The 13693-nt window shown below is 59.4% G+C and overlaps 1 protein-coding gene across 1 annotated transcript; it reads right to left on the bottom strand.

Annotated features, from left to right (window-relative positions):
• Nucleotides 1–965: 965 nt before the first annotated feature.
• On the bottom strand, nt 966–12922 carry ACADS (acyl-CoA dehydrogenase short chain). The gene is made up of 10 exons (XM_034672620.1): nt 12578–12922; nt 11344–11507; nt 4042–4191; nt 3702–3813; nt 3102–3253; nt 2616–2786; nt 2408–2545; nt 2184–2279; nt 1927–1983; nt 966–1783 (listed from the first exon to the last, which is right to left on the bottom strand). Exons 1-10 carry the CDS (start codon nt 12621–12623, stop codon nt 1631–1633), a joined length of 1239 nt encoding a protein of 412 aa, XP_034528511.1. The 5' UTR covers nt 12624–12922; the 3' UTR covers nt 966–1630.
• Nucleotides 12923–13693: the final 771 nt, after the last annotated feature.

The raw sequence follows: 13693 nt of genomic DNA, 5'->3' as shown, positions 1-13693 counted from the left end.
GGCGCAGATGTCCGGGACGTCCGTCCTCCGGCCAGCCAGCCTGAGCTGGAGAGCGCGCAGAGAAGCCGCAATCGGCCTCGACTGCCGCTTGTTGTCGGACGTCGCACCTGCTGCCCCGCCCCGCGGCCCGTGGGCACCGCCCCGCCGCGCAGGGAGACCCCACCTCCACGTCCCCGCAGCGCCGCGCACGCAGCGAGCCCCTGGCGTGGGAGCGTGGGCCGGGGTCAAGGGCAGGGCCTCAGGGGAGGCACGCGGCTCCGGGCGGCTTCCTCCGCCAAGAGCGTGGAGAAGGCTGTTCAGCGTCCACGTGACGGGGACTCCAAAGGGGTCACGTCTCAGTCCCCACTTCCCTGCAGAGACCTCACCCTGCCGACAGGCCCGCTTCCCCGCCCTGCGGAGGGCTGACCCTCGCTCCCTCGAAATCTGTCTTGCTCGGTTTCTCTTCCCGCTGTCTCACGGCCGTGGGTGGAAGTCATTAAAAGCTCCAGGGGCACCAGACCCATTACCCGCGGAGGATGCTGCGGCGGTCCCATGTCCACCGATCCGCAGCCGGGCTTGCAGGCCTGTACCGCCTTTCCCTGTCCCCTAGACCCCTCCCCACCTAGGAGGCACCATCCCCTCCTCCTGCTCAGGGGCTGGACGCACCCTGCGCAGCTCCCTAGACAAAGCCCTCTGACCCAGAGGCCCCGACCTGCCCTCCCTGCGCAGCGGTCACTGTCCTAGACCCCCACCCCAGCCGGGGACGCAGGTCCCTCCCGGAGCAGGTCAACCCTGCCTGGTGCTGGATCTCTCCCTCCAGACGGATACCCCTGCAGTCGGCTTTGCGCAAGCGTGCACACACACACACACACACACACACACACACACTCTCTCTCTCTCTCTCTCTCTCTCAGGTCGCAGCCGTCCCAGAGCACACTAGCCGACCATGTCCCCTCCCCAGCAAGGCCCAGGCAAGGACACGAGGACCAGGGCACAGGTATGTTTTATTAGTTTCCACAAGAGTGTCCTCAAGGATGATTTAGACCCCTTCCCACTCATTTACACTTTATGAAGAACACAGCTTATGGGGTTCCAGGTGCTTCGCGAGGAGCCAGCCAGCCTTCCCAAGACAACTGGTCATTCTGGCTCCCACCCCACTCCTCCTCCCGACCCCTGACCTCAGGGAAAAGAGCAGGCACAGCCAAGAGCCTGTCCCACCTGGACCTCCTGCTGAGAAAGGAACTGGGGGTCCCAAAGTGGTAATCTTCCCAAGGCCCCGCCTCCAGGAGGCCAGGTCCACTCCGATGAAGAAAACAAGGCACAGGTGTGAAGAGGAAACAAAGTCAAAAAACTGAGCCTAAGACGGGCGTCCTCCAATGCAGGTCACCGCCCCTCACCTTTCCTTTCTCCCTGACTTACCCCCAGGCAGTTGGGTCTGGGGCTGGTGGAGGTGAGGGCGGCAGGTGAGTCCACACCAGAGGGCTGGGGCCGGGTGGTCCCGGCAAGAAGCGGCATGGCCCCCGGCTGTCCACTCCCCAGGGTCCTGGACCAAGCGTTGGGGTTAAGGCCACACGGCTCCTGCCCCCCCTTCCCGTGGTCCTCAGGCCAGCCCGGCGCCCGAGCGGGGAGCTCCTCGGCCCTGCAGCACGGCTCAGCCCCGGTAGCACTTGAGCAGGTGGCCAGCGATCACCAGCCTCTGGATCTCGCTGGTGCCCTCATAGATCTCCGTGATGCGTGCATCGCGGTAGTGGCGCTCAGCCGGCATCTCTGTCACGTAGCCCATGCCGCCCAGGATCTGGATGGCCTACCGCGGAAAGCGGGGCATCCGGAGGGAAAAAGCCGTGTCAGGGGCAGGGTCAGCCACACTAGGGGACCAGCAGGGGAGGGGTAGCCGGCCCACTTCCTGCCACTCGACCCCAAGGTCCCCCGAGGCACCGGGACGCTCACCTGGTGGGTGACCGCAGTCGCAGCCTCCGATGCGGCCAGCTTGGCCATTGCCGCTTCCTAAGCACAGGGGACAGTGGGGTAAGGGACTTTACTTCGGGAGGAGCCGCCAGCACCGGGCCCTTCAGCGGGGCTCGTCCCGGGAAGCCTCCCTGTGGCAATAAACCCACAGGCCCGCGAAGCAGAACCCCGGCCAGACTTCTCCCTGGGCACACCAAAGCTCCGGGCCGTGCCTCGGGAGACCCCTTCCCCACAGGCACCTTGGTGAAAGGCTTCTTATTATCCTTCAGCATGGCAGCACGCCAGGTCAGCAGCCGGGAGCTCTCCAGGGCCAGGGCCATGTCCGCCAACTTGAACTGCAACAACCCAGCCCCCAGCGGCAGTCAGTGGCTGCCCCTCCCTCCGAGGAGGGCGAACGCGGGAGCCAGAGAGGAAAGGCCGCGCTGCCCTCCCTCCAGCATCTGGGCCAGGCTCCCCTTGTTACCTGGATGCTCTGGAGCTTGGTGAGGGGCGCCCCAAAGGCCCTGCGGTTCTCAGCATAGTTCACGGCACAATCAAGGGCGGCCTGGGCAATGCCCAGGGCCTGGGAGGCGATGCCAATGCGCCCCATGTCCAGGGTTTGCTGTGGGGAAGGCCCCGGTCAGCGGCTGGCCAGCTGGGCCCCAGGGCCCCCACCCCACTGCCAGGCTCACCATGGCTATCTTGAAGCCCATCCCCGGCTCCCCCAGCAGGCTGTCCTTGGGGATGCGACAGTCCTCAAAGATGAGGTTGGCTGTGGATGAGGCCCGGATGCCCAGCTTGTCTTCCTTCTTCCCCAGCGTGAGCCCAGGCGTCGGCATGGGAACCAGGAAGGCACTGATGCCCTGTAAGGCCCAGAGGCAGGGAGTGATGTTCTCAGAGGCCGGTCAGGCACACCCTGTACTCCCGCGCTCCAGACACAAACCAGACCCTTCCCGCCACCTCCCTCACACCTCAGCCCGGGGCGCCCTCTGCTGGCTGCTCAGGGGAAGGTGCAGACTCCCGCCTCAGGCCACCAGCCGTCCACAGAGGGAAAGGGGCAGCCTCAAGCAGTGTGACAGCAGGAACAGCTCCACTGGGCCACAGGAGAATTTGGATCGACAAGCTAAGAAATGTCTGCAGCCCAGAGGTCTCACCGACCCTCTCCCTGGGGTCCCCACCTTGTTCTGCAAGGATCTGTCTGTGCTGGCAAAGACCACGGCAGCGGAGGCCTCCCAGGAATTAGTGATCCAGGCCTTGGTGCCGTTCAGGACCCACGAGTCCCCCTCTGCTCGGGCAGTGGTGGAGGTGGCTCCCGCGTCGCTGCCATTCCCTGCCGCACACACAGATTCAGAATCCAAGGCTTCTGCCCCAGTGAGCAGGGGGACGCAGCCTCGCCCCAGCTCGAGCACAAAGACCTTCTGACCTGGCCTCCAAAGAATCAGGGTTCTGGCTCCCAAGAGGAAGCTCCTGGGCCACACCAGCTCCCAGAGCTCTCAGAGACAAGTCCAAGAGGGCCGGGGGTGCCAGAGTGGGGCATCTGCATGCCAAAGGGACCCCAGAGCCAGGCGTCCCTCCCAGCTCAGCTGAGTTGACTGCACGCTCCTTGGCCGATCCCAGGCGGCCAGAGCTCAGCCCCCACCACCCACACCAAAGGCCTGTGCCCTCGTGTCTTCTGCCCAGCTCCTGCCTCTGCCCCAGCGGCAGCCCAGCTCCAACTCGAGTCTGTCCCTCCAATTCTGCACAAGAGGACGGGGCCAACCACCATCCCACCGTGATACCTGGTTCACTGAGTGCAAAGCAGCCGATCTTGTCGCCACCGGTAAAAGGGGTGATCCACTGTTGCTTCTGCTCCTTGGAGCCGAACTTCAGGATAGGACCCAAGTAGAGGGACTGTGGGGGTGGGGGTGGGTAGGTGGTCAGCGGAGGCCTGCGGACCCCACTCCAAGACCCGTTCTCTCTGGGGCCCGACCTGAAAGAACCAAGCCCAGAGGAGGTCGGGGGCTGGGTGCCAAAGCCTGGCCGTGCCCGGGACGCCGGGACACCTGGCCCGAGTGCCCAGCTGCCCACGGGAGCCTCCTTCCACCTGTGTGTCCCAGGGGCCCAGGAGTGGGGACTCACGTTGTTGACACTCATGATGACTCCTGTTGAGGCACAGCCCCTGCTGATTTCCTCCACGGCGATGGCATAGGCCAGGTAATCGAGGCCAGCACCGCTGAACTCCTCAGGCACATCCATGGCCAGAAGCCCGAGCTCGCCCATCTTCTTCACCTGGCCGCAAGGAAGGCTGTCACGGCAAGGGCAGTGGGGGGCCAGTGCCCACCCCTCCCAACTCCAAACCTTTCTGCTCCTGAGCCAGTGCCTGCAGAAACTCGAGCCATGTGGCTCCATCCACCCACCCCATGATCCTCGAGTCCGGACGCTGAAGACCCAGCCTCAGCTCGGATCTGCATGACAGCACTGGGCATCCAAGCTGTTCTGCCCCCACAGTCCACACTGGCTCACCTCTGTGTCTGCAGCCACAGCCAGCAAGCAGACAGAAGGCACAGGAAGGAGCAGGGTAAGGAGGGTAAGGAGCAGGACAGCACAATGCTATACCGACCCTCTCTCAGCCCTACACACATACCCCTGGCTCCCCACCACAGGGCCTTTGCACATGCTGTTTCCTGTCAGTAATGCCCTTTATCAACTAGTTGTTGTGGTCTCCTTCCCTTCAGATCTCAGCTCAAGCCTCACTTCTTGCAGCTGCTCTCTCCGTCTCCTAACCATGCGCTCTCCCAGAACCTGTGCCTTTCCAATGCGGGGCTTATGCGGCTGGAAGTTCACACCTATTACTCTGCTGGTTTTGGTTAAGATCCTTCTCCCTAACCATGAGGGCCGAGACTGGTTTTTGCTCACTGCAATATTCCCAGTGCCCGTGAATGAGTGAATGAATGCTAAGAGCCTGGAGTTTCTGATTTAGAAAAACAATAACAGTAACGGTCAACCAGCAAGTGCCTACTGTGTGCCCAACTCCGCTTCTGAGTCTCTCCAGACCTCAGACACACAGAGCAACCTGTTCGGGGCCAGAGCTTGCGAATAATGCAGCCAGACCGCACTCCGGGCAGTGACTCTGGGGTCACAACCAGCTCAGCACAGCGCCCAGCTCCGCCCCTCCGACCTGGGACAGGTGAGCCTGCCTTCTGCAGGACCAACACGGACCACACAGAACCCACTGAGCTTTGAAAGGAAGAGACTAAAACCGACTGCCTGTGGGGCGCGGCAGGGGGCACCACTATTCACCGTGAGCCCTTGGTGTCACCTGATTCCCGGAACCGTGTTCTTACACTATTTGGACTTAAAAGAAGCAAACATAAGAATGTTCGCAATATTTTCTCATTTTTCCGTAATCAGTATTACTTCCACGATTGTCAGTGTTGCCCCCCGTCCGCAAATAGCACCTGCTCACAGAACTGCTGAAGGACTGAGAAAAGACACAAAGCGCTGAGCCCAGTGCCTGGCGCAAGCAGGGCGATCAGTGAACGCGCTCACTGTCACAAAGTGGCCGACAAGTGTCACCCGGAGCAGAGTGAACGGGACGCGGGGCACTTCCATCCTGATTTACAGGCCCCTCTATGAAATTCTTCCCAGATTCCGCCTTGAACTGATCCCATGGGAAACCCTCCTGTAAGCCTCCACGCTTGGGGTGGCCTTCCTCCCCCCTCAGTGTCTCCCAAAAACACCTGGGGGGGGGGGTCAGACACTTCTTGTCAGCCGGTGGCACTGACCTGCCCAGCCCACAAGTGCTGATGGTGCCCTGCGGCCACAAGAGGGCAGATGCGGGCGCCTCTGCTGCTGAGAAAGATCGTGAGATGGGGGTTACCCTGGATCATCCAGGGGGACCCAGTGTCATCTCAAGGGTCCTTACAAGGGGAAGAGGGAGACAAGGAGAATGAGAGGTGACCCGAATGCTGGCTGGAAGGACCGGGATCATGGGCCAGTAGCGCCCGCGGCCTCTGCATGCTGGAAGGGGCAAGACACAGACCCTTCTCCAGAGCCACCAGCACGCTGATTTCGGCCCAGCGAGACCCACTTTGGATTTCCAAAGTTTCCCAGGAACTGTCGGATAATAAGCTGGTGTCGTTTTAAGCCACTAGTCTCTAGTCTGTGATTATTTGTCACAACAGTAAGAGGAAACTGACAGACACTGGCTCAGGTGGGACGCCTGGTGACTCAGCTGGTTAAGCGTCGGATTTTTGATTTCAGCTCAGGTCATGATCTCAGGGTCGTGGGATCGAGCCGCGCGTTGGGCCCCATGCTCGGCACGGAGCCTGCTTAAGACTCTCCCCTCCCCACCCCCCACCACTGGTGCCTACCACTTTCGCTCTCTCTCTTAAAAAAAAAAAAAAAAAGGCGGGGGCGGGACTCAGAAGTACCCCAGATGTGTCATTTTGAGAATCCCTAAGACAGACGTTCTGTGGTGACCACAGCTGCCGCAGGAGGGGGCGGACCCGCTCAGAAACGCTGCAGCACTGCAGCAGGCAGGAAGCACCCCAGCTGGCAGGGAGTCTAAAGTAGAATGGTCTACACAGCACCGTCTCTCAGCCTACATGGTGGCTTGCAGGGCCCGGGGCCAGCATGAGCGTGGCCTCAAAGCAGAAACCGTCAGACCCGCCCGTTAAGGCAGCCCACAAACCCAGGCTGGGGGAACACGGCCTTTCGTTAGGGAAGGCGAAGGGGCTTAGGATCCTGGGCCACACTCCACCAGGGGCTGGAAGCACATGGGCCTCCAGGATGCAAGCACAGGCCTCCATGGGAGCGTCGATGAAAGGCTCTCTCTGGCCTCCCGGCAAAACCGTCCCACGCCACCGGCACCACCCAACCTCCTCGTCATCCCACAGCCCTTCAGGTATAAGCCTGGAATGAAGGACGGATTCATCCCACACCCCACAACCCCACTTCACCCCAAGAAACAAAAAGGGAAGCGAAATCCCCAGGTGGGGTGTGGGCAGAGTGGGGAGGATCCGTCTTCCTTCTGCAGGAGGGGGAGCTCCCACAGAGGCCTGACCTCTGGGACACAAGACGTCAAGCCATGTCCAGGCTCCAAGGAAGCCAGAGCTCGGGGCACTCTCCCCTTGGCCACCCCCCACCCCCAGCGGCTCTCCTGACGGATCCTGCAGCGGGAGCTCACTGCACCTGACCAGTCACTCCCCTGGAGGCTCACCCAGGTCTGCTCCGCCCCCACTACCTGCCACCAGAGTTTGCTTGAAAAGCCTCCAGCTCCAGCTGGCTCGAGGGCAGGGGCTCACCCATCCCGGGGCCCAGGGCCTGGACGTATTCCGGCTCATCCAACTTCATCAGTGATGCCTGGCTCTGCTTTTCCCAACCTTGCTACTCAGAAAGCTCAGGGAACGCCTGGGGGGCTCAGGTTGTTATCTCAAGGTCCTGGGATGAGCCCCACATCAGGCTCCCTGCTCAGTGGGGAGCCTGCTTCTCCCTCTCCCTCTGCCCCTCCCCCTGCTCACAGGCAACTGTGCTCTGTCAAATAAATAAATCTTAAAAAAAGAAAGGTAAAGAAACAGGTCACCAGATCCCTGGCAAGATACTACAGCAGTATCCATAGTACGGCTGGCACGTTCCAGGAAAAACACAGAGGCAGAAGCAATGCCGGCGGGCGATGTACACTTGCCGAAGTGTGTCCGAGCCAACAGCCGCGGCAGGGGCGAGCCAGCCCAGCGGCGCAGGGAGGAGACGACACAGCACTGAAAAGGCAGCGAGACGGGGACAAGATGCAAAGCAGCCAAAACAGGACGAACCTGCAGGCCTTCCCATCAGGGAAGCGGTGCACGGCCTGTGCTAGAGAAACAGCACCGTGAGGTGCCTCTAGAGCTCAGGCCTTCGCACCGTCAGTGCGCCCTGAGTTTGCAAAAGCTCAACAGGCAAAACCGACTCCCTTCAGAGAATCCGCTCTCCTCACTTGCCGGAGATCAGCCGCTCATTCCAGCGGCAGAAGCCCTGTTCAGCGCCACCACCGCCTCAAGCATACACTGGTGGCCGGGGGGTGCTGGATGCTGGGCCGGCCACGCAGGGTCACCTCGCCTCCCCGTCCCATCAGCAACCCGCTGTTGACTGTCGGGCACGTCCCGGGAGCCTGGGCCGTGTGGACAGGACGGCGCGGGCGTGAACGGGAAGCTGACTGCCCGCGACAGCGCACGGTGACGTGCTCAGCACAGCCACAGAGCCGCGGTGAGGAATGGGACGGTCCTGGGACACACATGGATGAATTCGCTTGGGACAAATGGCAGGTGGCATTGGGGATACATTTCCAGGGTGGAATTAACAGGACTCGGTGGGTAGGAGAAGAAAACGGGGTCTGGTTCTAGAGGTTTCTATGTGGCTAACTGGGTCAGGGAAGCACCATCATTGGAGAGAGGACGGGAGAAAGAAGAGCGGGTCTTGCACCTGGTCTAGTAAAGTTACTCAATAAACAGTCACTGAGGGAAAGAGAAGAAACAAGGCTCGGCTTTTTGTTTTGTTTCGTTTTTAAAGTAGTCCCCATGCCCAACATGGGGCTCGAACTCATGACCCTGAGATCAAAAGTCAGACTATACTTGACTGAGCCATACAGTCGCGGGGCTCAGTTTTACACAATAAACATACAGCCCCCGTGTGCTGGAAGGCTGATGAGTCCAAAACACCACTGAAACACCATTTTATTTCTTATTTCCCTTTACAACAAAATAACATTGTAAATTTTCCTATGTTTCCTTTCTTCCTTTCTTTTTTTTTTGGGGGGGGGCGGGTTTGAATACAGGAAAACTGAAGCTCAGTTTAGGTTCCCAAACCAGCCAAGCAAGCAGAAATTGGCACTAGCCTTCCACCTAATTCTTGGCCTGCCTCCCTTGTCCCCTTGACTCTTCCTCCATAAACCCACTTTTTTGGGGGGGAGCGGTGGACAAAAAATTCTTCAGGAAAAAATATTAGAAATCACTAAGCACCTCGTATGGGCCAAGTGGGGGCCCAGGAGTATGTACGCGGCCCCTCCCACCCCACCTGTGCGCTGCTCAGCAAGAAACCAAACCTCTGACTTCAGATTCTCCATCTCAACACTGAAGATACTTGAAGTCCCTACCCCAGAGTGTTGCGCTGAAGATGGAATATAGAAGCACCTGGAATACAGTAACCCCCAAATGATCGCTATTCCTGTTCTCATCACCGTTTTATTGGGAAACAATAGGTGGTATTATTACTTTGAATTCGGCAACCTGCCGTATTATCTGTGCGTCTAGTTCCCCAATGCCGCTGCCCACATGAGCCCCGGCTTCCCTTCTGCACCTGGGAACTGAGCACCACCCAGGGTGACAGGCCCGGGATAAAGGCACAAGTCCTGCAGGCTTCGATCTGCCGTGAAGGGAAGCGAACACGGATTAACCTCCGTATGCCGTCAGCCACCAAGACAAGCGGCCCGCTCGCATGGGGTGGCGGCCAGATCAGAAGCTGCAGCTGGCCAGCTCGACAACCCCCGGCAATTCAGGCAGCTTCTCCTACAAAAAGGAGAAAGTACAAGCCGGACACGGGGTAATTAACGGCATCAGCGACAGGAAAACACCTAGACAGACATAAACCCAAAGACAGATGCCATCACAACTTGGAGCTCCGGCCGTGTGTTCGGTGAGTCCTGACGGGCTACCCCACCCCCCAGCGGGAGGGAGGCTGATGCCGGTGGCCTCGTCCCTCCACACCTGCGTCTGCCACGACTCCAAGGGGTAGCTCGCGAAGTCCCCAGCCCCAGGAAGCAAGGAGATTATAAAGCCAGAAGACTGGTTCAGAGGAGGTTGGGGGAAAAAATCTGTTTCTCCTGCCAGCTTTCCTGCCCAGAGCAAATCTATGTCTGTCATCTTAGTAAGAATTTGAGGGAATATAGGATTAGCACAGGAAAAGTCAATCAAGCCGTCTGTCTTTTGGTAGGAAAAGCCCCAACACACAGCCACGTCTCAGGCAACTGCTGTGGGGGCAGCGCCTCAGAACTCTTCCTGCTTTTCCATGGCCTCTCTGCTTGTTCCCAGCCTCTGCTCACAGAGAGATGGGGCCTGGTCATGTCTCCATGAATGGCACTGAAAGATGAAAGAAAAGTGCCAGGTGGGGTCACTGAGAGCGGTACGTGTGGGGGCAGAGGGCAGAAGGGTAGTTTAAGCTCTTGAAGGGAATATTCCCAACTAGAAGAGGCCTTCCCTGCCCGCCAGCCGGGCTTCTGGGCCAACCGCGTGGAGAGTGGATGGAGAAGGTTCTGGAGCCAGCCAGGCTTGGGATATGAATTCTAGCGCACAGATCAGTAACCTTGGAAAATCACTTAACCCCTCTCTGCCTCAAATTTCTCAACTGTAATAAAAACGATCATAGTGCTGACAGCTCCCACTTCCCCAGGACCAGGAGGCACCAGAATTCGGCATCTGTTAGCTCACTTAATCCTGGTGAGCATTCTAGAAGCCACATGGGATCAGATTTGCAGGTGAGGATGTCCTCAGGAGTAGACGGGAAGATACGTGGTAGTAAGCATTCCACCCCGAGAGTTACCCAACCAGCATTGGTGCCTGGGGTGCCATCTGCCCACCTCACTCTGAGCTCCCCGCATGTCACTACAGTCTGGGCACGGTGCCCAAGACACTGTGAACAGCGCAGTATTTTCTAAGCTGGAAATGTGGCCCGAGAGCCCAGGAGACATGAAATGGCAACCAGAAAACTCTGGAACTCCTTAGAGTGACAAACAGGCAGGGAGAAGATTTATTCTTCCATAAATTCTTTACTGAACAAATATCCGTTGGGCATTTATACCACGTGCCACAGGGCTTGCCAGGCCCCGGGGACACAGCAGGAACATCTCACACAGGACAACAGAGGCGCTGACGGCAAGGGAAAAACGCACAGGCATGGGAAGGAGCACGCTCCCTGGGATCTCAGCGTCTGGCAGAAGAGCTGGGCCTCGGCCCTTGCTCTGCACCGCATTCACTCTGCGACCTGTGGCATAATACTTAACCCCCCCAGTCGAGTTGAGCTCACCAACTATCCAGCAGGGTGTATAATACTTGGACCCTCACCTCATAGGTTGATTGTGAGGTACAGACAGGCCGGCACACCTCAAGGGGCCTAGAACCGGGCCCAGCCCCCGGCAAGCATCCTGCAAGCGTGAACCGTGACCACCAGCACCATGCCCGGCCCACAGTAAGCGCGTCGCCCATCCACCATTATTACTGTCATTGCGGAAGTTAAATACGGGCCATGGGCCTCCTGCTGGATGAAGGAAACCTCCAGAGCATCTTCTGGGTTCCAGGACCTGCCTTAGGATTCCGGGCCTGGAGTCTCAGTGCCTCTGGTTGTCACTGTCACTGCCAGGCCAGCAGCAGCTGGCAGACCGTGATCGGGGGCTGCTGAGGTTGGAACTCTCACCTGGGCCGTGGGGAAGCAATGTTCCTTGTCCACCTGGGCTGCAATGGGAACCAGCTCCTTCTCGGCAAATTCCCGGCACGTCTGACGCAGCATCTGGTGTGTCTCAGGCAGCTCCACAGACTGGTAGATAGTATGTAACCGACGCCAGGCCCGAGGACGCAGAGCTGCCGACAAGAACAGGTAGTGGTGGCGGTCCTGCTGCATGACTGTCATCATAATGACCATCCAGTGACTCAGTGGGCCTCCCCCAGGGATGATTTTGCTGCGCCCCCCGCCCCCAATTCCCAGGAATTCTGGCAATGCCTGGAAACATTTCTGGTAGGTGCAACTGAAGGGTGGAATGCTATTACTATGGCGTGGGTAGAGGCCAGGGATACGGCCTAACACCCTACAATGTATGGGACAGACCCCACAACAAAGTAGTATCAGCCCAAAATGTCAATGGTGCTGCTGTTGAGAAACCCACACCAACTGAACGCTTACTCCACTTGCTACACACTTGCTACACAACTATCCCACTCAATCTTCAGGACGACACCAATCCTACTAAGCCCACAGCTTTGCCACCTTAGGCAAGGAACCTCACGGAGCCCCGGGCCTAGAAAAGGTGGCGGCCAGCAGTATTCAGACCCGGCGGGCGGGGGTGGGAGGGTTAAAGAGATGCTGACCGCTGCTCTCAACACAGGGCCTGGCAGGGACAGCCCTCCGTGGGGGTCCCCTCACTGTTGTTACTGTTGTCCTGCAGGCAAAGGAAGCCCTGGCCACATGTGTCACTGCCCCTGCTGCGGGAGGGAAATGAGCTGGGAAAGGTGCGGTATGAAATAATCAACAAGCCCTAACAGTTACTGAGCGCATTTGACAGGCGCTGTGCTGAGTGTTTTAAACAGCCTGCGATCTGACCCCTGTAACAACTCCATGAGAATAGTGACATCGCTGGGACCATCTTACACACGGGCCAAACGAGGCGGACAAGGTCTCGCCCAAGGTCACAGACGCAGATCTGGGTTCAGGCCTGGCTCGGGAGGAGGGGCGCCCCCGGGCCTCCGCGGGCGGGGAACTTNCGGCAGGTCGCAGCGAGAGCCGCGGCCGCGCACGCGCCAGCAGCGGCCCAACTGGGGCAAAGGCCGCCCGGCTGCCACTACCACCGAAGGGGAGAGCCCGGCCGCCGGGACTGACGCCCACTCGGTCGGCCTGGGCCGCCGCCCCGCGCTGTGCGGAGCCGGAGCGCACTCACCTCCGCGGCTGGGGCCCCAGGCCCGAGCGAGCAGCGCGGCGGCCATGTACGCGGACACAGCGCTGGGCTTCTGCTCGCCGACCTCCGGCGGGAGCGCAGGGGTTCCGGGCCGCGGGGGGCGGGGCCGGGACGGACCGACACGCCCCCTAGCCCCGGGGGCGGGCTCTGCCGCGACACCTCCCGGCCCCGCCTCCCTCCCGGGAGAACAGACCGCGCTATCCCGCGTTCACGAGGTCGCCGCGGTCCGCCCTCATCCGTTCTCAAAACCCTCGGACGGTGGCCCATCTCTCCTAAAATCCGATTCCGCGGCCTAAAATGCTTCATACGATCAACCCGCGCCTACCTCTCCCGCCCTGTGCCCACCGCGCCCTGTTTTGCTCCAGCCGCACAAGACAGCTCCAAACACCCTGGCTTGTTCCTGCCTCCGCGACTTCGCAATCCCTCTTCCCCTACATGGAATGCTCCTTCCCTCCATCCAGGTCTCAGTCTCACTGAGGCCTGCCCTGACCCCACATTCTCCATTCCAGTGTCTGTTTTATTTATTCCTGGCACTCAGCGTCGGACATATTCTCGACTCCTCCCTCTAGCCTGTAAGCTCCGAGAGGCACAAGGGTCTTGTCTTGCCCCGATGCATAATAATCAGGCCCAGGGAATTCGGTTGCCTGGAAGGGGGAATCTCTCTCCTCCAGGAGTTGTGCAGGTGAGGCGGGAGCTGTCACCCCCTTATTCCACTGTAGTCCTGTCTCACCCCAGTTGTGGGGCAGAGCCCATCTGGGAGCAACGGGCACTGCCCCCAATGCCATGCATTTGGTCCTTGGCATCGTCATCAAGACGCCTTCACCCTCCCCAGAAAACTGGCAACTCCAGCGCCCTGACAAGGGTCTTCCCTCAGCACAAGCATGAGTCAGACTTCCACACCCTCCTGGGCACCCACACACCCCTCTATCCCCGTTTTTATGCCCCTCTAACTCAGCCAGGCACCTGTCCCCAGCACTGACACACATGCCAAAATCTGTCTTCCACCAAGACCTCGCTCTCCCTCCCCAAGATCAACGAAAAGATGCAGCAAAGTCCTTAATGTTACCTCTCCTTTTAAATCCACAGTACTTTAAACCC

The sequence above is a fragment of the Ailuropoda melanoleuca genome, chromosome 12 (genome assembly GCF_002007445.2).
Source record: "Ailuropoda melanoleuca isolate Jingjing chromosome 12, ASM200744v2, whole genome shotgun sequence".
NCBI classification, from domain to species: Eukaryota; Metazoa; Chordata; class Mammalia; order Carnivora; family Ursidae; genus Ailuropoda; species Ailuropoda melanoleuca.
Note: the sequence above shows the minus strand (reverse complement) of the source record. Positions and strands in the feature narration are given on the sequence as shown.